We start from the raw sequence: 24,753 nt of genomic DNA on the forward strand, positions 1-24,753 counted from the left end.
CATGTCACCGTGACTCGCCGTAATCAACCCAACCAATTACACATGTTTAAACTAGAAGTCATTTTCAATGTCTTCAAATTCTAATCTAGTAATTCTTTCCGTAGTCTGATGGCAGGGGGGTGTGACACTCTGGGGATCCTGGATGCGATCCGCAGGGTGAAGGCCAGCGAGCCGCCTGAGAGCCTCAAGTCCTCCTTCTCCACCCCCCGCTCCCAGCCCTCTGACATTGGATACCTGAACCTGAGTTCCCCCGCAGCCAGGCCAGGCTCCCAGGACCCAGACGAGAGCCAGAGCCTGGGCAGCGACGAGGTGTGAGCCCCCTGGAGGGACAGCTGCCCCGGGTACTAGGGACCAGGAGGGACACAGGGCAGGCAAGAGGGACCAGGAGGGGCACAGGGCAGGCAGGAGGGACACAGGGCAGGCAGGCCTATCTCTCCCAGGCCTTCTCAACTCCATGCTGGAAATCAGCTCCCCTGGACTGGAAACAAAGCTGACAGGAGCCAAGCCAGCGGTCAGTCAGTTGAGTTTCACTTCCATGACAATTTGCCCCAGACTAGTTAGTGTTGAGAGAAATCATGTCATTGTAATGAGCCAGTCCAGCTAAAGGAATTAATAAATAGATGCTTGCTGTATAAAAACTGTATGCAATGTAGGAGACTCTACTATGTATAATCAAACTGACATAACCGTTGTCAAAGCAGCAAATCAGCAGAACACGCCAGGCGTGCCCAGAATAACTCCTGCCTCTTAGACAGGTGTTATATTTAAATGATCATGATGAGAAATTCAGCGTCTGTTTCTATTTTTTTAAATGTTGTGACAATCCGTGTGACTCCCAGTGTTTGTACAGGGAGTTATTTCCGTTGGACTAAACTAAAGCACTTTCAGCAGACAGGAGAAACTGCCTGCCCAGGTTTACAAGTATTGAGAAGAAAACTTCAACAAATAGGAATCCTAGAACACCGACACAGGATTTAGAGCAGAGCTTTATTTAAGGATCTGTTATTAATCAAGTGATTAACAGTCCAATATTATGACTAATTAGAAAGGCTGTAGCAGCCCTGTAAAAACAAGATAAGAAGCATTATGACATGAGACTATCTGTGGTAATCAACTTTCATACCTTGTTAATATCTTCGTTGATCATGTTTATAGATGCTTTTTAATAGATCCTTTTTTTACAACGAGAAGTGTTCTTTATTTTCATATCACAAAACTGCCGATAACAGATTTCATCCCATCATGAACTGCTACCACTGCTTCCCCTGTATTTATTCATAACTTGCTTGTGTTTTTGGACTGTTGCCCCAGTCAGCGGTACAGTACAATACCGGTACAGCACTGTGTGCTGAGTGCACTACATGCGGTCTGGTGTGCTCCATTGTAACAAGGGTACATTTCAGATATGGTAAATAGGAAACAGAAAAACTCCCATGAAATACAATGAAACCCGCCTAATATCACTCCTGTTAATGCCACCCTCTGTGTATTATCACCCCGTTGAAAAGCCCCCAACACTAGAATATAAGGCGAGTCAGTGGGGACAGGCTCCTGATAACAATAGGCCAGTTTTTACATGTTGCTTTGTTTCACGTGAATGGACAATGCGCGTGAAACTTGGCAGGGAAAGCTTGTGAAAATGTCCCAAAAAATGCACTCCGTATTTTGCCGTGACAGCCTCAATTTCTTGTGAGATTCCAGGAAATGCTCGTGAAATCAACGGCCACTTAAGAACATAAGAAAGTTTACAAAAGAAAGTTTACAAACACGAGTTTCTTGTGAAAATGTTAATTAGCTCGTTCAAGTCCTTTCCAAAAGCCGCTATAAAGTCACATGGGAATACGTAAGTTACCATGGTCCAAAGATAGCAGCAGGGAAGCTAATGTTTTGTTTGCAGTATTTCACTTATCAGATTGATGTTGCAGATAACCCCACTTTTTCTCTCTGTGTTCCCTAGAACTTATCATAATGCTAATCATACATGGATCTAAATGTGTTTGCAAAGTGTCATACAGATTATATTTACCAAGTTTCTGTTTAAAAGATGTTTGATAAACTGCATCATGGGTTTGTGAATTCAGGTGGTTACAGCTACTGTAACACCTCCCCAGTCACGTAAGCATACAAACGCACCACAAACCTGCCTTTAATTCCAAAATAATCACAAGATGTAGCAAGTGTTGATTGTAAAAGTACTAATGTAGCCTGACTACGCCAGTTCAGTGCGACAAGGCACCGAACAAATTACAGAAGATCCTTTAGGTTTTTTTATTCAGATAACGGATCAAAAAATGTAAGAACAAGGTCACCAAGAAAATCACACAGATACATTTTAACAAGCGTTTGTTTATTGTAAACTTCCAATAGCAACGCCTAGTTTCAAACGGTACTGATATAATAAAGCAACCATTCCATTCACCTATTAACAGGTGGCAAGATTTCAAATACCCACACCACACACACACACACACACACAATGTCCGTGCAGAGAGAGCGAGAGAGAAACCAGCATCACAATATAGCCTATTCTGTGCACTTCTTAAACTCCAATCGACTACCAAATAGGCTAAAACACTCGGGCCGTTCGCGCTCATTATTCAACACCGGCATACCATCAGCCCAATACTTATTGTCGGGATGCTCCATTTACTGGTCCATCTCCGTCTCTCTCACTCGTCGGTCCCCCCTCCTGCACAGACACACAAACCCCAGGATGGCCATCCCGTTTGTAAAAACATGTGCTATTTATATTCAGGTGCGTAAATTGATCAATAATTCAATTACTAGGTACTCAACAGGGCAAACCTAGGGAAGCGGGTGGAGAAGCCAACATAACATGATACAAATCAATTATCAAAAAGTGTCAGACAACACAAAACGTGCACTAATCAAATAAAAAATAATTTTATAAAAATAATAACATGCAAGTGTAAAATAAATTTGAACAGGGCATTCTTGACCCTGTTACACTACTGTACAGTACTTCAGAATACACTTGCAAATAGCTTTCCAATCAAACAACTTTATGTAATATACTATTAAGTACTATGTTTAAATGTGTATAACTATAGCAATTTCTCCTAGTTCTGTCTGAGCAAAACCCGTGTCCATCCTCCACTTACGTCCGTTGGAGCGATGAAGAGACTCGGGTGTTAATATCCATAAGGGAAGGGGATATGATGAGGCAGCTTGATACAGTGCACAACACAAACACTCTCAAAATAAAATGTGGTGTGGAATTTTTGTAACTTATTTCTCGGAAATCAACAATACTACTCAATATTCCAATTCTTTATTTAGCAGAAGCAATCATACAAGTATAGCACAAATTAGAATGCTGTATTTGGTATAACGAGATACAAAATAAGCCAATGAAACACAAATGTGATACAAAATAAAAGTACACCGTCTGGTTACAAAAATAAAGATAGCCGTGCATCTCTAATAGCAGGACCCTCTTCATATTGCTGTTGTACAATTCTTGCTGGAGGCTGAGGTATGCTTCAGCCTCCAGCACAATTGTGCTTCAGTAGTATCCGCCACCTCCCTTTCAATAGCCCAAACACCTGTTCAACCACCACTCGGATTTGGCCTGCTGAATAATGTTACGTTAACATATTGAATTAAATACCGCTTTGTAGTTTTCCCATATACTTAATGAAAAACTAACAAAAATAAAGGGAAGCACAGAGGCTGCAGGGTAGGTTATTGTGCAGCTGAACAGAGAAAGAAGTAATTGAGACTAATTCAAACTTTGCTGTCTCTCTCTAACTAGTGAGCAGAAAAGAAAAAAATGTGATGAGAAAATAATCCACTTGTTAAAGATGAATATAGTATTTCCACTCTAGTAGGCTGTCTAGTATTTCTGATTTCCTTCTGCTGATTGTGGCTCTTTATCTAGTCTTGTGTTTTGATTAAAAGCTTGTGCACAAGGCAAGAGTCTTACAGTAACTGAGGGATGCAATTGCTTGATCATCATTAATAAATGATTGAAGAACTTTTAGATGGTGTTTTTTTTTTTAATAATAGATGAATCATCACCCTTGTGCGTTCCAGGCTGTCTCCAGTCATCCTGCCGCCACCACAGTGAACCCATTATCAGTGCGGGCTGTTGCTCAGCTTAGAAATATCCTCTAAATGATATTAAAACAAGCCCACAATAAAACGCAAGTAGAGACTGGAGTAGGGAGTACATTGCAGCGCTATGTGTGTGTGCAGAAAGAAGGTTGTGATCTAAACAGTATATTTGAATGCAGATGTGACTGATGCAATGGAAGTACCATTGGGACAGCACGTGTTCATCATTAAAGTTAACTTGGGTGTCATATAAAATATCTTACTAACCTGTACAAGATGTTACTGTTGTGTAATTTGGATTACTCAATCTTTAGGTTGGGGGACCTGCTTAAACATCAACCTTTTTCTCAATTAGAAACTTAGAAGAATAGAAAACTATCAGGCTACTAGGATTGAAATAATGCAATGTCATGATTAGTTCAGATGAGATTAGCTTCTGACCTGCCTTCATGCTGTTGAGAAGGCGTCTCTATGTCTTCAGCAGTATGAAAACATCCAGCACTTGATAACATGGGACTTGTTTCTTGTGGATTTACAGCAGTAGCGTTTGCACCTCAATGTCTTTTCTGAAGAAGCTCCTATTCAAGTTCTCATTGCAATGTATATGACAGAGTATGACAGACTGTCCTCAGAGTTCCATGCTCATGTGTCAGTGAAGGTGCAGCTGATATGCCTGAATATGAAGACACACTGTATTAGAGGTTTAATCATTACCTGAATGCTGGACAATGTCAGTATAATGGGAGATTTATTTCAAGAAGACAGACAATGACACTGTCTTGGAGCATTAAGCAGTTTGGAGAACCCAAAGACATTGGCCACAATTTGTTTGAGCACACAGTAAACAGTGCTATGTGCCAGATTGTCATGGGTGCAAGTTTACACACAATGGGCCAATCCTTGTGAAAGCAATAAGCTCAAGCTCTCTCTCAAAGAGCAGCTTGCTATGGGAATGACGTATCAGAGGTAACTTCTGCATTCTTCTTGTTTACATTCACTTTGTATAATTTTCTGTTTTAGTTGTCTCATCCTGGTGACTTTGTAATCAGAGAAAATCAATACAGTTCCCAGAATCCTGTCTAAACTCCACATCAGGTACACCAAAGTGTTACCAATAACCTGTTCCTCCAACAGCCTAATGTTTGGAGGACATAACATTTGATCTAAGATGTACATTAGTTAAGATAGCTCTGAGGTGAGAACGAGCTGACTGCTCTAATACTGTGCCTCACTGTGTGTTACTGTGTGTTTAAGATATTGCTATTCAAGTACAGAGAGCTAACAAAACCACTCTAAGCTGTGTTACCATCACTTCATAGAGCTTACATTTTCCTACATACAATTTTACAACGTTCATTTTTAAGGATTTTTTAAATAACTACTGTATTAGTTACCAAGAAGTAGATTAAACAGAACTAGAAGTATTTGAAGTATATTTGATGGCAATAATATTAGGTAAGATTGACTGAGGTTATTTTGTAAGCTGTGTACTTTAAGGGGATCATGATCAAAACTCTCAGTCTAAGGGCAGCTCACTGCTTATGTATTATTTTTTGTTTGAATGTTATAAATATAAAGCTTGCAGCTAAATATGGTTTTAAAAGTAGTCAGCTTTTAGTTTGACCCAAAACCTAAAGGTTTTACATTTTTCTACAGTACAAAAGTGATATTATGATCTGGTATTGTTGTACGTAATATTTTACTGTGTTTTAATGTTTCTCCATTGTGCTGTTTTCTATCATATGTTACGCAATGTTAAAACAAGAACAAATACTTTGTATTTTTATAAATAAAAATATATATCTTCTTTTTTCTTAACCTCTTTTGTTGAATAATGCTTGAATATTTAAAAACACATGGAAAAAAAATCCACTTCTCTATTTTATGAAAACAATTCACCCATGACATTCTATTGTATGTTTGTAAGTGTTCGGTGGCTACCTCTAAACATGTTGACAATGTATTTCTCACACACTCTTCGCTGTGCCAGGCCCGTAAGAGAAAGGTGCAAAAGAAAATACAATCTCAACTTAATTAGAGACAGCCACTGAACACTTAAAAACATGAGTCATTAAATCGACATAAAAAATAAAAAAAACTGATACAATAAAGTGAATGTATTTAATATGTTTATATAGAAAGTGTCTGATACTTTTTATAATGAAAACACTGGCATGAGTTTCTTATATGATTTTACTCCGCAGTGGGAAAAGTCTGCATCCGTGAGATTTGCCATGGGCAGCCCCCTGACCTGTGTGGGGCTGTCGCACATCACTGCCCCGCCGCTTTGCAGACCTTGACTCTTTACCACCTGCCCGTGATCACGGACCCACCCCCGCATGTAACTGCTGCTGCAGTCACACCTCCAGGGGTTGTCATAGACGATCACAGTGCTCAGCTTTGGCAGGTTGGCAAAGAATCTTGAGGGCAGAACCTTCAGCTGGTTTCCGTTCAGCTTCACGGTTTGAAGGTCTGGCAGAGGCTGGAGCTGCCCTGCGTGAAGGCTCTGCAGCTGATTGCTGTACAGGTAGAGGTGCTTGATTTGCTTTTGCTGGAAAAGGTTCACAGGTAAGTGACGGAGAGAGTTATCAGCCAGGGTGAGCCAGTAGAGGTCATGCAGACCCCTGAATATTGACTGGGAGCTGGGCAAGTTGATTGTTGTTCAGGGTGCAGACACGGAGCGAACGCAGGGACCGGAAGAGGCCCTTGTGGAGGGAAGTGAGCTTGTTCGAGGACGAGGACAGGGACAGGACTGAGTTTCTGAAGGTTCTGGAATGAGTTTGGGGAGAGAGCCTGCAGTCGATTGCCTGATAAGAGCAGTGTTTTGAGTTTCACCAAAGGAGCGAACACAGCGTCTGAGAAATGAGCCAGCTGATTCCCGCTCAGGTGTAGCCGCTCCAGCTTGGGCACTGGTGTGAATATGTGGTCTGGGAGTGACGTGATTCCCATAGAGATAGAGAACAGTGAGCTGGAACTGCGAGGAAAAGAGGCCGACAGGCAGGGTCGCCAGCCAGTTCCTCTGGAGGTGGAGGGTTTGAAGCTGGGTAAAGTTCACAAAGGAATCGGACGGCAGGTGATCCAGGGAGTTGTTCTTCAGGATCAGGGTCCCCACCTCTTTCGGGATGCCTGGTGGCAGTGAATAAAGCCCCCTGCCCTCACAGTCTCCCGTTGGAACACCAGCTTTATCCTCACAACGGCACTCATCTGGACAGGCACGAAGGCTTTCCAATGAAAGGAGTAGGATAGAAATGGTGAACCCCCACATCACTGTGCAGTCCTGTGAACACAGTAATCAGCTGTTAGGTCATCACTACAATCACTAATAGCACATTTTGACAGCTTGCTTCTGTTTTTTTTTTTTTCTGCCCCACTAGGATAGGATATGGAAATAATGAATTGTGACTTGTGTCGTTATGGAACTCGCAAAACCACACTGCTTTTACCTCTGACGCAGATCTACCATTAGCAGTCTTGGTGTAATGAATGGTGCTGCTGTTCGCACATAGCTCTCACAGGCCGGTGCTGTCATCTCTCGCTGATATAAAAATACCACCACATACGGCTCTTAGTCAGTGCTTAGCAAAAAATAGCATGTGTTACAGTATGTGCATCAATGCAAACAAATAGCATGTGTTATCCCCGCAGGAGGTCATCCCAATAGAGGGTTTGCTCCTTAGCCGGATCCAATTTGACTCTATTTCAGTTTAAGAAGTACTGTAGTTATTTATAAAAACACACACAGCTCGAAAAGTGATTTATCATTCGCTTCTAACATTTTAAGCCCGACTGTAACCTTTACAGTACAAACAGAAACCATCAGAATGTAAATAGGAGAGAAACTGGGTCAAATTGAGAATGACATCAAACAAGGAACAGGAACTGAAAAGAAATACATAAAGATAGAAGAGGCCAAGGCTAAGTCGTAAATAAAGTAGTGGGATATTTGCGACATTTTCATGTGGGCCGTGGCATATCCTCTATACATATCTAAGCGTCTTGTTACCTAGGAAATAACTCCATCCAACCAGAATTGGTTAATACGAGGCTAAGAGTGACAGAAAGATTGCCAGGCTTCAAGAGGGAAGGAAATAGTTTGCCTGCAGCAGAATCTAAACATAATGGACTGCCAACAAGTTCTGTTTTGTAATCATGTAGAGTGTAAAATGTACAGTGCATTATATAACTTCATCATAAGCTCCTTGGATTTGTATACTGAGGTATAAAATGTTCCTGTACTAAATAGGCGCATCTGCTTATACTTGGGTACACAGTTTTAAGAACATAAGAAACCAAGCTTGTCTGGTTCCTAGCAGCTGATTGCTCTCAGAACTTTGTAAAGTGGGTTCTTAAAGGATCCCAGTGATTCTGCATCAACAACATGACTAGGTAGCCCATTCCACACCCTCACCAGTCTCTGTGTGAAGTGTCTCCTTCAACAACATGACTAGGTAGCCCATTCCACACCCTCACCAGTCTCTGTGTGACGTGTCTCCTTCAACAACATGACTAGGTAACCCATTCCACCCCCTCACCAGTCTCTGTGTGACGTGTCTCCTTCAACAACATGACTAGGTAACCCATTCCACCCCCTCACCAGTCTCTGTGTGAAGTGTCTTCTTCTCTCTCCACTTAATTTCCACCTGTGTCCTCTGGTTCTGGTTTCTATACTGTCCTAAAGTAATAGTTTGGACTAACTATGTCATTTTAAAGACTTCAATCATGTTCCCTCTGGTTCTTTGTTCCAGTCTAAATGGGTTTCCCTTCTTTCAGCCTCTTTGTAGCTCAGTCCTTTAAGCCCTGAGATTTGTCTGCTTGCTCTTCTTTGGACTCTCTCCATTGCTCCAGTGTCCCTTTGGTGTTGTGATGAGCACAATTAGACACAGAAGCCCTGAATATCGTCTGTTTTAACCTGACTCTTATCACGAACGTTGTTTCCATCATAAAATGAAAGATTTTCTACTGTTTTCCGACAGGTGGAATGGGTGAAATTTACAGAAAGGTGGCAGAATCACTATTCAGTATTAAAATGAGAAACCTATATGTTAATGATGCAAATGTCCGTTCAAGATTTCAATCAATGGACAGTTGGGATTGAAAGGTAGTAAAGGAAGAGAAAAACTAAACAGATGTGTGTTTCAGGAGATAGAGAAAGGAGAAGATACATTTAATAGAACATAATAATACAGCAAGTACATCAAGACAAAGAGAAAAATTTAAAAGTGAAGTTAGAGAGCTAATTTTTTATTTTTATTTTTAGTGACCAATTATTATTTGTATTTATTTTTCCCCCAATTTGAAATGTCCAATTATGTGTTTTCTCCTCACCGCAGCGGGTCCCCACACAGCACAGACATTCTGAGGGTGTGTGAGTGTCCTCCGATCTCACAAGCCTAAAGCCAGAATCGCTTTTACGCCGAGCAATCCAAAGCAGAGATGGGCGGGCTACCGATCCCGGAGAACAGAGACCAGCCCTGCCTCTTATCCACTCTAAATGTGCTCAGTGTCTGGCCAGTAGGGTTTGATGTTGCGTGATGAGGAGAAAGAGTCCCTGACGGTTTCCCACCCCCCACCCTGGGACCGTCAGAGCCAATGTGACGACCCCTTCGGAATCCCCAGCAAAGCTCGGCCTCTTTGGGGCGGCCAGGACGACGTCGTGCAGCGGCAGCCTCTCCTGACAATACATCACAATAATGTTCGAAAGTCCAAGATCTCCGACAATCTGCCTGACAAGAACCACATATCAGAACTCTTTCAGCTCTCTCTGTGGCTTGCCTGCTCTGTGAGGCACTGATCCTTCGTTAGCGTGGAAGAGGGAGCCTCTGAACTAGCAGTTTGCAGTGTGGCCTGGCTCTTCCATTGGGATAATAAAGGATCCTGTAGTTTCCAGACCCTTCCCAAGGGGATCCCTCTGATGGATGTTGATCTATGTTGTAGGCATACTGTTTGTCCGTACAATATGTTGAGTGAACCACTTGTTTAACTGTCACGAAATGTGCCTTCTTTAGCACCAGTTCTATATTGTGACATAATCTCAGAGTATATGGAGTTTGTCTGTCTGCATTTTACATTTACATACATTAGTATGTAATGAACTTAGTTGACTAGGTTATATAAAGATGCACATGTCTGCTCTGGAAATTGATTTATCTAATCTCTGTCTAAGATAATCAGTTGTCAGTATCCACTGTGACCACATGTTTCAGTTCCATGAATAAACACTGTGACCTAAATAATTTCCAGAGCAGACGAAGGCCTGAGAGGCGGGTGTTGACGCAATGTGATTTTTGTGGTTTTATGGGCCTTTAAACAGCTAGAACATACATAAGTAGGCCTAATTCTTATTATACAGACTTAAGCACCATTTGCATATTCATAAAAACGAGGAACACAATTCATTTTTATTTTATGTTCAAAGCATGAACTAGATCATTTCAGTGATCAAACAATATAATCTCTTCATAAACTGAAAATCATCCATACAAAACACTCAATAGGGCTAAATTAAGAAATACAAAGAAACTAAATACATTCACTCTGCTTTCAGTCCCTGAGTTGTATAGTCCAGGAATCCCCAACTCCAGTGGATATAACAAGGTCCAGCCTTCCTCCCAGTCCCACTCTGTAGCTACTGCCTAACAAAGCTGTACTGCTTCTCAGCCCAAACCAGGCGCACCACGTGGATGTCGCTACGGTAGCCAATGGCAGAGGCCCAGCAGTACTCAGGGGAGAGGACCTTGGTGGGCTTGTGGAGCCAGAAGTACTTGTTGAGATGGCTCTCGTCGTGCCACAGTGCCTCCACCTGGTTGTTCTTGTCCTGCATGATGGCCAAGTAGCAGCTCTGCGTCAGGGTCTTCACCTGCTGCCACGTGCCCCCAAAGACGGCCGCGTGATAATACATGTCTCCTTGCTCTACATAAGCCGCAGACTTGGGGTTATGGTCCAACGGGTAGAAGAAGTTGGGCCTGTGGTAATAGTAGGAGTGGAACAGAGCGACCAAGTCACCCAGAGCCTCTGTGCCAAAGCGGCCCACAAACTCCTGGTCCACATCCAGGCAGAAAACGTACTGGGCCTGGTGGCGGATGAGGGAGTCGATGGTGTCTGCGATGGTCTTCATGCGCAGCATGGAGACGTCCTGCCAGCGGCTGTGCCGGAGGACCGTGATGACTGTCACACTCCGGCCGGCCGACAGCTTGACCTGCGGAACCCTGTCAGGGTCGTCTGTGAACACGTAGTAGATGACCCTTTGACCCACCATGAAGTGCTGCTCAGCTGAGGAGAGGAACTTCTCAAGGTAGATGTCCAGGTACCTGCAGGTCAACGGGGAGAAAAGGAACCGTATTCAGCAACATCAGTGTGTCAACTTTCTCATTTCTGATTTTATGAAAACTGTCTAAATGTTCCTTCCTGATAAGCTTAGCGCTCCTTACATTCTGGTACTTTGTGTCACTGTTGCTGTAAATACATTACTTTTCAGTGTCCCGTTCAGTTTACAGAGCAATGGAATGGTATGTGTACTTTTCACATATCTGACAATGTACTGAAACGCAAATGTAAAAACTCCTGTTTCTTTAGATTTCCATTTACACTTGAAGAATAAACGTTTGAGGTGTTGAAAGCTTGTGTTTGTATTTCATAGCAGATCGACAGTATCAGCTCTTCACTATCTATTATCTCATGTTTTAGAAATAGTTTTTATTTGAAACATCAGTCAAAATCAGGGGGGGGGGGGGGACAAATCTCAGTATACACACTTTACACGTGGAATATAATGCGTAGCAGTTCTGGTTTCTGATTAAGTTTAATGTCCCTGGCATGTATGATGAAGCAGAATCTGTGCAAGTACTCTGACAAACTCATTAACACAGTCATTCTGCGCACTCTCTTTTAATAAGATTCATTAACACAGTCATTCTGCGCGGTGTCTTTTATTAAAACTCATTAACACAGTCATTCTGCCCTCTGTCTTTTATTAAAACTCATTAACAGTCATTCTGCCCGCTCTCTTTTAATAAAACTCATTAACACAGTCATTCTGCCCGCTGTTTTTTATTAAAACTCATTAACACAGTCATTCTGCTCGCTCTCTTTTCATAAAACTCATTAACACAGTCATTCTGTCCGCTCTCTTTTAATAAAACTTATTAACAGTAATTCTGCCTTCTGTCTTTTATTAAAACTCATTAACACAGTCATTCTGCCCGCTGTCTTTTATTAAAACTCATTAACACAGTCATTCTGCCCTCTGTCTTTTATTAAAACTCATTAACACAGTCATTCTGCCCGCTCTCTTTTAATAAAACTCATTAACACAGTCATTCTGCCCGCTCTCTTTTAATAAAACTCATTAACACAGTCATTCTGCCCGCTGTCTTTCATTAAAACTCATTAACACAGTAATTCTGCGCGCTCTCTTTTAATAAAACTCATTAACACAGTCATTCTGCCCGCTGTCTTTTAATAAAACTCATTAACACAGTCATTCTGCCCGCTGTCTTTTATTAAAACTCATTAACACAGTCATTCTGCCCACTGTCTTTTATTAAAACTCATTAACAGTCATTCTGTGCGCTCTCTTTTAATAAAACTCATTAACACAGTCATTCTGCCTGCTGTCTTTTATTAAAACTCATTAACACAGTAATTCTGCGCGCTCTCTTTTAATAAAACTCATTAACACAGTAATTCTGCGCGCTCTCTTTTAATCTCATCAACAGTCATTCTGCCCGCTTTCTTTTATTAAAACTCATTAACACAGTCATTCTGTGCACTTTCTTTTATTAAAACTCATTAACAGTCATTCTGTGCGCTCTCTTTTGTTAAAACGCGTGTAAAAGCCGCATAAATTCTCTCAGTTCACTTTCTTGTTTTAGTTTAATGTGTCTCTTATTTTTCAGTATGTTCTTTTATTGTCAGCGCGAACATGTACCTCCATGCAGCAGTATCTGCAACGCTCTGCATCCTCTGCCTCATCTGACCCACTTTCTATTTTTGCTTTTTGTATACTTCGAAACATTTGTTTTCTTTTGAATATTTATAAACTGATTTACGTTTTTGAGCAACCTAGTAGTTACTACACCCAGCAATTGCCACAATACTCAGACTTTGATTGACCAACATAATCCGATGATAGTGTGCTTGTGAAGTGACAGAGAACCACGTTTGAACATTATTTGATCCTCTGACATCTAAACGTCTGCTGTATCCTAGGGTATAGTGTAGGGCTGCTTATTACAATGTCAGAGTCAAAATAAAACAGCATTTTAATCAAAATATTGTGTGTTTCCTAGAAAATAGTACCAGTAAAATAATGAATAGACAAAAATCAGGTATAAATCAGTAAAAACCGACGTCCAGTTAAAAAAAACAAAAAAAAATCCTGTAATTTTTCAGTAAAATTAGACTACCCGAGTACACAAACAACAACGTGATTTACTGCCGAGAAAAGATGAACTAAAACGTTTCTGCCCGATCTCGAATTATCCATGACATACAGGCAGCCATTTTCAAAGATGCTTCATTAGCTTCCTGAGGAATTTGAAGAGAAGGCTGAACAATTTCAGTGTTTCTGACAAACAGTACCAGCTTGGGCAGATCGGAAATGCTGATCACTCAGTTCTTTCTAAAAACAAAACTAAAGGTTGATGTTGCAGATATTCAATTAAATAACTCAGCAGTTTGTTAATCCCTTTGCAAATAAATAGCCAACTGATTTGCACACATATGTATCACAGAAAGTCTTACCTTCCAACAGCAAACACTGTGAGAGCAACAGTGACGTTCTGCCTCCTATAAACTTCATCATAGTGCTGTGGGTTGAACATTCCATCCCATATGACTGGCGCCCTCCAGTAAGTGCACGTTTGCACATCAGTCCTGGACCTGGGGGAGTCGGAGGGGATTCAAGGTTTGAAATCAGTTTGCTTGAATAAATGTCTGGGATCATGGAGCGTAAAATGCAAGTGTCTTTTATTAAATATACGGCAGCCATATTAGGTCAATGCATTTCAAGCAGTGTTTATATAACCCTGCTAACATGAAGCCAGTACCTCAAATGGTCTCTGAGATATGAGGCTTTGACACTGTGGAGGCTGCAGCATTGTACAGTTACTCACACACAATGGTTAATCTTTCTTGTGGGATATCTTTGAATCACAGAAGACAGCTGGGATGCAGAATAGCCAATACCTCCAAGTGTTACATCTTTATCATTCAGAAACCAAAAAGCCACAGTTCACAATGAAGGCTACTCCTTGGTTTTTCCAGGGTAGGATTCAGTGCATAGGAAATATCAAGTCAGCATCTCTAAAGGTTTAGGAGTCTCAATTGAGAGCCGTCCATCACTCTTATTGGCTAAGATGGTAAACGTAAATGGGGAACTACATACAGCAAATTGAGCAAAAGCAATGCTAACCCACAGTCTCACGATCCCCATCATCGGTTGTAGAAGTGGCAGCAGTGGGGCAGACAACAGATAATAAATGTAAACATTACAAAGAAACATTACATCTTGTTTTACACAGATAGACCTGAAACAGATTTCTACATTACCAGAGATCCAGGGAGTTGTCCACATGGTTCCCAGGCCTGAGCTGAGAGCCAGGAGGTAACTGGCACTTTTCCATGGGAATCAGGCCCTCAATATACCTGCAAACAGAGACAGACAGATACCTCAGCATTTACAGGTGAGCCTGGAAGATCCCAGCACAGGATCCTATTCCTATTACAGCTCCACCTCTGTAGCGCCTGCAGTGCTTCCAGTGTGTTCTTCCCATATGGAACTACACATTTCTGTTTGTACTGCAGAGCTTTCCACTGGGCTTGGGGAGATTAGGAGCTGTAGAATGCAGTTACCATTCCCTTTGCCAAAAACACTGTTATGTTAAACCCACAAACCAATGCTTATACCATCAAGCATTTTAGAAAGCCTGTCAGTACCTGTGCAAAATGCTTGGCCTTGAACGGGCTTAAAGACGTTTTTTTAGATTTGACAGCTGAAAAGAGGGTTAACATGACAGCAGGAAGGAGAAACCAGAAACCCCTCAATTAACCATAATGATGTACTGCAGAAATCCTCCCATTCTGCATGAACTTAACTAATTCTCACACCTTTGTGTTATTATTTTCACTTATTCATACTTACATTTAGTTTCTTCTCTTTTCCACTCTTGCCTATGTGACTCTGCTAGCTTAGCATCCCATTTGTGGATAATTAACACACACTCTTATATCAATCTGGGTGGAGTCCACAACCCAAAATAGTAAATAGTGAATCTCAAACCATTCCAACATTTGAAGGCACTGAAAAAGACTTCAAGCTAAACTCGAATTTGTATTATTTTTTTCTGAATTAAAACAGCTTGTCTTAAGGACTGGCTCTGAGTTAATTAACTAAACTGGATTCGTACTACCAAGGCTGAAATGATTACAAGAGAGCGGGTTTGAATGCACTGGAATGTGCTGTAGATTGGAACAAGCTCTCCTGGACGCCGACAGAGTACCCATCATTATAATCATTGTGTCACAGAGTACTGCAGGAAAAGTGGATGACTTATTAAATGCCTGTATGTATAATAATACTGCTCATTATAATCATTGTGTCACAGAGTACCCCACTGCAACAAAGAGAGGCTACCGACTCACCTGACAGATAAGGGTCCATACAAAGCCACCAAGACAAGCACTGGGGAAAACAGGAGCACTTTTTTCCTTTTCCTCAAGAACCTAAATAAAATAAAAAAGACATGCTTTAATAATAATAATAATAATAATAATAATAATAATAATAATAATAATAATAATAATATTTCAAAGCATTTAAAAGTGCTTCACACAAATAAAACATTGACAAATATTAATAAAAGAATGCAAGAAAAGCAAGAAAAACAAAAGAAACACATGGAACAGTAAAACAAGGGAGAGAATAAAAGGAACATCATTTTAGCATAAAAACACTGCTTTTAATCTTGTTTTAAAAGCAGTGACATTTGGTGCTTCCCTTACAGAGCTACACAGATCATTCCACAGTTTGGGGGCTCTATAACTGAATGCTCTATCACCTGTGTTTTTTTATTTTTTGAATTTGTGGGACAGTAAGCAACCTGACATTCTATGATCTGAGTGAGCATCTAGGAATATATGGTATTAAAAGATCATTTAAATACGACGGTGCAAGACCATTTAATGCCTTTTAAGTTAAAAGCAACATAAAATCTATCCTGAATCGGACTGGAAGCCATTGCAGAGATGCTAGCACAGGAGTAATGTGATCTCGTCTCTTAGTCCCAGTTAAAATTGTAGCTGCAAGATTTTGTATAAGTTGCAGTCGAGATAAAACATGGCTATGAGTACCAGAGAATAGAGCATTACAGTAACCAATTCTAGAAGATACAAAAGTACACAAAAATCTCTCAGTATCTGAGTGGGAAAGAATGCTTATCAATTTGGCGATATTTCTTAAATGATAAAAATACATTTTAGTAATATTCCTGATGTCTCAAAAGAAAGATTTGGGTCAAAGATCGCACCCAAATTTCTCATGTCGTCTGCAAGTTCATAAGAGAAGCCACCAAGGAGTAAATTGGACATATCCTCCTGCTCACTGGTAAATCCATCTCATTTGCATATGTGAGCAGGAGGATGATGGGAAATGTAGTTTTGAGAGGTCCATGCGGGTACATGGGAAGCCATCTTTATTATTATTATTTCTTTCTTAGCAGACGCCCTTATCCAGGATGACTGACAATTGTTACAAGATATCACATTATTTTTACATACAATTACCCACTTATACAGTTGGGTTTTTACTGGAGCAATCTAGGTAAAGTACCTTGTTCAAGGGTACAGCAGCAGTGTCCCCCACTTAGGATTGAACCCACGACCCTCTGGTCAAGAGTCCAGAGCCCTAACCACTACTCCACACTGCTGCCCATCTTGAGGCAAGGAATGCAATTTAAAGGTAAAAAAAATTAAATTAAATTAAAACAATACACACACCTTACATAAACAATTGTAGCAACACACAGGAACATGTAACACAATAAAATAAAAAGATCCTTATGTACCCTTTAAATGCGATAAAGTGGTGCAGACTTCATTAAGAAGGAGCTATGCTAATATTTTGGACATCTTGCATCATGAGAAAGTGCCATTAATTAAACGTGCATTGCATTAAGAATAATGTTTACAATGACTTTGTACGATTTTAGAATGATACAGCAGTTCTATTAATTACCTAATCATAGCTATCCAGATTTACAGCAGATGTAACTGCGGCGTTGTATTTTATCTCCAAGGTTGGTTAAATGTAATTATTTGTTAAATGTTTTCATTAAGATCCCTGCTTAGCCCACAACAGATGAGTTAATGTACTGTGATAAGTCTTTTTTTAACTACATACTATTAATATGTGCTCTGCTTATACTGACCTGTCCTTACTCACCAATGCGACCACAGCTTTACTGTAATATGAACTTCATTCAATCTAAAACAAAGTGTTTTCTGGTAAAATATGTATGATTCTTAACTCCAAATCAATTCATTTTCAAAGAAAGGCTGTAATTATTGCTATAGAACAGTGGTTCTCAAACTTTATTTGTTTGCGGACCACCTGAATTATTTTTTGATCTCGGCAGACCACACAATAAACAGTATAGATGACAGAAAAACATGCAAAAGAAAATAATCACTAGAATACTAAGAATAATCTTAGACTTACCTTTCTTTCTTTCTGGAGTTTTAAAGAACGGTTCTAGTTTACTTTTCATTAACACGAACATAGAGAGGGAAAAAAACTGACTTTTATTTTTAAATTGATAATGACAGCAGGAATGGATCTATGTGAATGAATACATCCAGCAGTCGGAGCTACAAATCTCCAGCTATATATTATAAAATGGAATGTTTGGATGCTGCATGCTGATTGGCTGTTGAGGATTTTTTACTGTGCAAAATAGTACAATGCATGGTGGAATACATTTTTACCGAAGCACAGGTGTGTGTCTGTATATTACTAAACAACTTAAGTGACTACAATTAAACTTGAAATAAACACATACTGTTTTTCCTTTTAGGAAAGGCTGAACAAGTCCAAGGAAAGGGCAGAAGATGAGGTGGCCAGCGGACTAATGCTGAATTGATTAAAAAAATATTAAATATTAAAATAAAAAAAGATAAAATAAAGAACATGTTGATGAAAATGAATAGTTGTAAGTAGTAATATAACCATAGCTTATGTCAAAAGTCTGATTTATGATCCTTTTGACCTTTTTTGGACCTTATGTGTGTGAACATATGAATATATAATGAGGGGGCGTGGATTTATGAATTTATGAATATATAATGAGGGGGAGTGGATTTTATGGTTGTTACAAGGCAGATATGCTTATTGAATATAGGCATATATATGCCTATAAACTTAGTGCACGTCTTTTATAAGATATGTACTAAAATCTGTTTAATATGTTATTTATGTAATCAGGGGATAGTGGGTTACCCAAGTTTTTAAATGCTTATGTTAACTTATGCTTGGTGCATACAACATTAAAGTCTTAATATTTTTTTACATAAGACACTTAATGAAAAAGGAGAAAGTTTAAAATAGTGTATTAAAAGAAAAAACAAAAAAGAAAACAACTTATTCGACATTTAAAAGCATTTAAACAAACATTACACACAGAAATCACAGTACAACTTTGAGTGTTTTGTCGTTTTAAAAAGGGTCATAGACATATATGCTTATGGGATATTATATATATATATATATAAAAAAAGTTTTAGGCAGGTGTGAAAAAATGCTGTAAAGTAAGAATGCTTTCAAAAATAGACATGTTAATAGATTATATTTATCAATTAACTAAATGCAAAGTGAGTGAACAGAAGAAAAATCTAAATCAAATCCATATTTGGTGTGACCACCCTTTGCCTTCAAAACAGCATCAATTCTTCTAGGTACACTTGCACAAAGTCAGGGATTTTGTAGGCATATAGTCAGGTGTATGATTAAACAATTATACCAAACAGGTGCTAATGATCATCAATTCAATATGTAGGTTGAAACACAATCATTAACTGAAACAGAAACAGCTGTATAGGAGGAATAAAACTGGATGAGGAACAGCCAAACTCAGCTAACAGGGTGAGGTTGCTGAAGACAGTTTACTGTCAAAAGTCATACACCATGGCAAGACTGAGCACAGCAACAAGACACAAGGTAGTTATACTGCATCAGCAAGGTCTCTCCCAGGCAGAAATATCAAGGCAGACAGGGGTTTCCAGATGTGCTGTCCAAGCTCTTTTGAAGAAGCACAAAGAAACGGGCAACGTTGAGGACCGTAGACGCAGTGGTCGGCCAAGGAAACTTACTGCAGCAGATGAAAGACACATCATGCTTACTTCCCTTCGCAATCGGAAGATGTCCAGCAGTGCCATCAGCTCAGAATTGGCAGAAAACAGTGGGACCCTGGTACACCCATCTACTGTCCGGAGAAGTCTGGTCAGAAGTGGCCTTCATGGAAGACTTGCGGCCAAAAAGCCATATCTCCGACTTGGAAACAAGGCCAAGCGACTCAACTATGCACGAAAACACAGGAACTGGGGTGCAGAAAAATGGCAGCAGGTGCTCTGGACTGATGAGTCAAAATTTGAAATATTTGGCTGTAGCAGAAGGCAGTTTGTTCGCCGAAGGGCTGGAGAGCGGTACACGAACGAGTGTCTGCAGGCAACAGTGAAGCATGGTGGAGGTTCCTTGCAAGTTTGGGGCTGCATTTCTGCAAATGGAGTTGGGGATTTGGTCAGAATTAATGGTCTCCTCAATGCTGAGAAGTACAGGCAGATACTTATCCATCATGCAATACCATCAGGGAGGCATCTGATTGGCCCCAAATTTATTCTGCAGCATGACAACGACCCCAAACATACAGCGAAAGTCATTAAGAACTATCTTCAGCGTAAAGAAGAACAAGGATATAATATCCCATAAGCATATATGTCTATGACCCTTTTTAAAATGACAAAACACTCAAAGTTGTACTGTGATTTCTGTGTGTAATGTTTGTTTAAATGCTTTTAAATGTCGAATAAGTTGTTTTCTTTTTTGTTTTTTCTTTTAATACACTATTTTAAACTTTCTCCTTTTTCATTAAGTGTCTTATGTAAAAAAAATATTAAGACTTTAATGTTGTATGCACCAAGCATAAGTTAACATAAGCATTTAAAAACTTGGGTAACCCACTATCCCCTGATTACATAAATAACATATTAAACACTGATTTTTGTACATATCTTATAAAAGACGTGCACTAAGTTTATAGGCATATATATGCCTATATTCAATAAGCATATCTGTCTTGTAACAACCATAAAATCCACTCCCCCCTCATTATATATTCATACATTCATAATTCCACGACCCCTCATTATATATTCATATGTTCACACACATAAAGTCAAAAAAAGGTCAAAAGGATCATAAATCAGACTTTTGTCATAAGCTATGGTTATATTACTACTGTTGGAGCTGCTTTTATTTGCTCAAATTTAGTGTTCACAAAGGTTCTCAGAAGGTTATTAAATAACGTTAGGAAGTAACGTTCTATGAACAAATAGAGAACTTTCCATATTAACGTTCTCTAAGGTTACTTGGTAACGTTCTGATAAGTTACGAGTAACCTTCCTTTAACATTCTGATAACATAAAATTGTTTGCTGGGCGGTGTCAATATGGAGGCACATTTACAGTATTGGTTTTCATCACATGTTGTTTTAGTTGATATATGTGCACATATACAGTATGTGCTTTACCTTTCTACTGCATTTATAAACATGTAAACTTTGATTTGCTGTGCATTTGCTCACCGATTAAATGCTACTCTAAGGGTATTACAGTATAAATTGAACTGTTAATTATAGTGATGCGGTGCTATTTAGGGTTGAGTAGGCTTGATTGTTAAACACCAATTTTTGCACTTTAATAACATATTTTGAAATTTACCTATTTCCAATGAGAAAACGGGCGAATTTGTGTCTTTTCGTTCACATAAAGTCAGAAAAAAACAACATATGAATCCAAATTAACATGTATTTATACTAAAGTAATACAAAAATGACTACAAAAGATTTAGAAGTGAGTAGTTTTTCGAGATTTACGATTATACTGTAAATCACTTTCACGAATCAGCCCCCAAATGTAGTCTCCCATCATGTTCTCGTTATACTGTCCGTGGTAGCGGCGTTCAAAGTCCAGTATATCCTGGTGGAAGCGCTCGCCTTGCTCCTCCGAGTACGCTCCCATGCTCTCCTTGAATTTATCAAGATGAGCATCAAGGATATGGACTTTGAGGGACATCCTACAGCCCATTGTGCCGTAGTTCTTCACCAGAGTCTCAACCAGCTCCACATAGTTTTCGGCCTTGTGATTGCCCAGGAAGCACGGAACCACTGCGACAAAGCTGTTCCAAGCCGCTTTCTCCTTACTAGTGAGCTTCTTGGGGAATTCATTGCACTCCAGGATCTTCTTTATCTGTGGTCCGACGAAGACACCGGCTTTGACCTTTGCCTCAGACAGCTTAGGGAAGAAGTCTTGAAGGTACTTGAAGGCTGCCGACTCCTTATCTAGAGCTCTGACAAATTGTTTCATAAGGCCCAATTTGATGTGCAGTGGTGGCATCAGCACCTTCCGGGGGTCCCAGCCGTACTCATCATACTTCAAGGCGTCCAGCAAGGTCTTGATGCTGTTGTAATCCTCTTTGAGGTGCACCGAGTGAGCCAGGGGAAGAGACGGGTACTTGTTACCATTATGGAGCAGCACGGCTTTGAGGCTCCTGGATGAGCTGTCAATGATGGACAGTATAACGAGAACATGATGGGAGACTACATTTGGGGGCTGATTCGTGAAAGTGATTTACAGTATAATCGTAAATCTCGAAAAACTACTCACTTCTAAATCTTTTGTAGTCATTTTTGTATTACTTTAGTATAAATACATGTTAATTTGGATTCATATGTTGTTTTTTTCTGACTTTATGTGAACGAAAAGACACAAGACACGTTTTCTCATTGGAAATAGGTAAATTTCAAAATATCACTGTCCTGGTCACAAAAGCAAAGTTTGTGGGGAATAATAGCCATTTTCTATACTTTTAAGGTATAAGCAATTAGGAAATAACACTTACTACCCAGGAACAAAAATTGTGTTACATAGTGTAATTAAATGGACTGGCATGGCATTTTGCATGGATGGTCTTTTAGGTAAATGTCTCTTGGCGTGGCTGAATTCGTTCCAGTCAGATGTGCAGTTTTTGAGATTTTTTTGTTGTTTGTTTATTTTTTTTAAAGAGGCTTAGCGCTGTGAAAGTTTGGAGTTGTAGCCTGAAATTTTTACGGTTGCTATTTACAAAAATGCTGTCTAGTTATGAATTACTATCTACAATAATTAATGTACTCAGGTACACATGCGGTCTTCATTAAAGTCCCAATTTAAAGACAGTACGTTTCACTGTAGCCCTCTGGATGAAACTGTTAGCTAGTTGACTATTTATTTATTTATTTATTTATTTATTTATTTATTTATTTTAATTAGCAGTGGAAGAAAACCGCTTCAGCAAGTACAGTAGAATCTGCCAGAACTGACGGACGCTGAATCAGATACTAATGAGAGCATAACAAATACAAAATAAAAACCAGGGAAACGCAAGAAAGCTGGGAGACTTTGTATAAATGGATAATATATTTTTAAATGCTGCAATAACAGTTCTGCTTGTGAAACAGAACAGGTGATTTGTTTGCACTATGCGGGACCTTATTTTCCACCATTGGTGCTTGAGCCCCGGAGTGCTCACAGAATCACCGCCTGTGCACCTATTATCAGTGATTAATGCCTGGGTTTCAAACGAACTGATTATCGCTCACCACTACTGTATTGCTATAAGAAAAGTGTGTTTTAAAAAAAAGTATTTTCAGCTTCCAATCACTTAAAATATGCTGACGATAATGTAAACACCAAGCTACAGACAGCGAGTCCCTTAAACGTGTTACTGTTTATAGATAAGAACTCAACTTTATTGTGAATATACTGTGTTATTATGTTTTAAGCAACATACTACGATAATGTTCACTATGATAATTGTTTGTTTTTTAGTTTTAAGATGTTTAGTAAAACGTGGCCTATTGTTTGACCTCGTTAGTACAACCGCCCCCCTTTGCTAATGACTTCAGTCAGGGTTGTAACACAGTATAAATGATCTCCACATTTTTGTAAAATGACCTTACTTTAAAACGTGTTTCAGTAAATTCAAACGATAAACTTCACACTTCACTGGACACAAACGTAAAGCGTCATTGGTTGGCACTGGGAGATGAAGGGAGGTTTCAGTTCTGAGTGACTGTTTTCTAAGCATTATTTGTGAATGCTTATTCACCACTGCTACACCCAGTTAGAAAACTGACTTTTCTGCATTTTTTGAACGTGAGATTATATGTGTACATTTGTTTTAAGTACTCGCCCAGAGGACTACTGAGACACAGACATCAACTAGTCCTCATCTGATTTAATTAGCTGGCCTCGGGCGAGCGTGAGCTTCTAAACATGTTTTTATACTTTTTACCCAACTCACTAAATTATGCTTACATTTAAACTGAGTATAATTAAACGACTTGCTGCTGGCCATTTACAAGTCTGTAATCCTGTACCTCTAGTGAGGTGTGTTAGGCTCTGGCTGTGCTGCCACAAAAACCCACGCGTGATGACTACACCCACATAAAAAATGGTTCTTAAATGGTTCTTTCGATGTTGTCAAGGTTCTTTAAATAACCTTTTGTGTGTGAAGAACCTTATACCTTATTAGATGGTTCTTTAGCAGGCTAAAATGCAGAAAAGGGTTCTTGATAATTTTGCAAAAAGAATCCTCCCACAACCAACTTGCATGTTCTTCTAATGAGTGCAGCGACTGGGGAGAGTTCAGAGACGGGGAGGTGCTTTTTTTAATTAATTATTTTTTAACAACAATTCAGTTTCTTTTTTTTAAATTGTGTTATTTTTTCATGATTTATTTTTCAATCTCTTTTTTTTCAGGTTTATTTACATTGTAGGTGTGCTGTGTGTACTCTGCACTGTAAAACCAAAGAACGTGTGATGCGTTTATAAGCTAATAGAGTTAAGCTAAAGTGTGTTTATTGATGCAGAGAGGTGATCTATCCCTAAACAGCAGTGTTATAAGTGATAATGTAAACACTGGTGTTTAGACATTTGTAACATGAACACATTGTTAAACACTTTTTTTCACACACCCTGAATATCACTGTTCGATTAGTTTACCTACATTAGCATTATAGGAATCCAATATTACTGATAATCAACTTATGTGAAAACAGAACATCTCAACAGTTCAACTTTAAGTATAAATGGATTATTTTAAAACCACCCATTTTAGCAGGGAAAGACACACACACACACACATCGAGAGATGAAACTGTTAAATAAAACAAAATAAACAAAATTGTCATACAAACATGGATCTGTTAAATAATATTTAACTAAATACGAACTAAACACTGGCGTCGATGAGCGCCATTTGAACAGCGGCTGGTCTGGACTTGGCTCGCGCTCAGGCTCTGCTCGGCTCGCGCTCAGCTGTTCGAAGTTGCCAACGGTTATTTTTTTTCCCTGAGGTAAAGCATCTCTGGT

The 24,753-nt window shown here is 39.5% G+C and overlaps 2 protein-coding genes across 10 annotated transcripts in view; one reads left to right on the plus strand and one right to left on the minus strand.

Annotated features, from left to right (window-relative positions):
* Positions 1-5,871, plus strand: part of LOC117431987 (coiled-coil domain-containing protein 30) — a 37,315-nt gene extending 31,444 nt beyond the window's left edge. For 3 of the 5 annotated variants that reach the window (XM_059002507.1, XM_059002508.1, XM_059002509.1), the window contains exon 28: positions 105-5,871. In XM_059002507.1, coding sequence (XP_058858490.1) covers positions 105-315 — 211 coding nt within the window. In that variant the 3' untranslated portion in view covers positions 316-5,871. The remainder of the gene's footprint in view (positions 1-104) is intronic. The other 2 variants (XM_059002510.1, XM_059002511.1) reach the window with 1 other exon arrangement.
* Positions 5,872-10,446: 4,575 nt separating this feature from the next.
* LOC117431939 (alpha-1,3-galactosyltransferase 2-like) overlaps positions 10,447-24,753 on the minus strand; it is a 30,350-nt gene continuing 16,043 nt past the window's right edge. For 2 of the 5 annotated variants that reach the window (XM_059002517.1, XM_059002513.1), the window contains exons 2-5: positions 15,718-15,798; positions 14,626-14,721; positions 13,819-13,956; positions 10,447-11,384 (exon numbers count right to left, since the gene is read on the minus strand). In XM_059002517.1, the coding sequence (XP_058858500.1) occupies positions 10,703-11,384; positions 13,819-13,956; positions 14,626-14,699 (894 nt within the window). In that variant the 5' untranslated portion in view covers positions 14,700-14,721; positions 15,718-15,798 and the 3' untranslated portion in view covers positions 10,447-10,702. The other 3 variants (XM_059002515.1, XM_059002516.1, XM_059002514.1) reach the window with 3 other exon arrangements.

This window comes from Acipenser ruthenus, chromosome 27, assembly GCF_902713425.1.
Source record: "Acipenser ruthenus chromosome 27, fAciRut3.2 maternal haplotype, whole genome shotgun sequence".
Classification (NCBI taxonomy): domain Eukaryota; kingdom Metazoa; phylum Chordata; class Actinopteri; order Acipenseriformes; family Acipenseridae; genus Acipenser; species Acipenser ruthenus.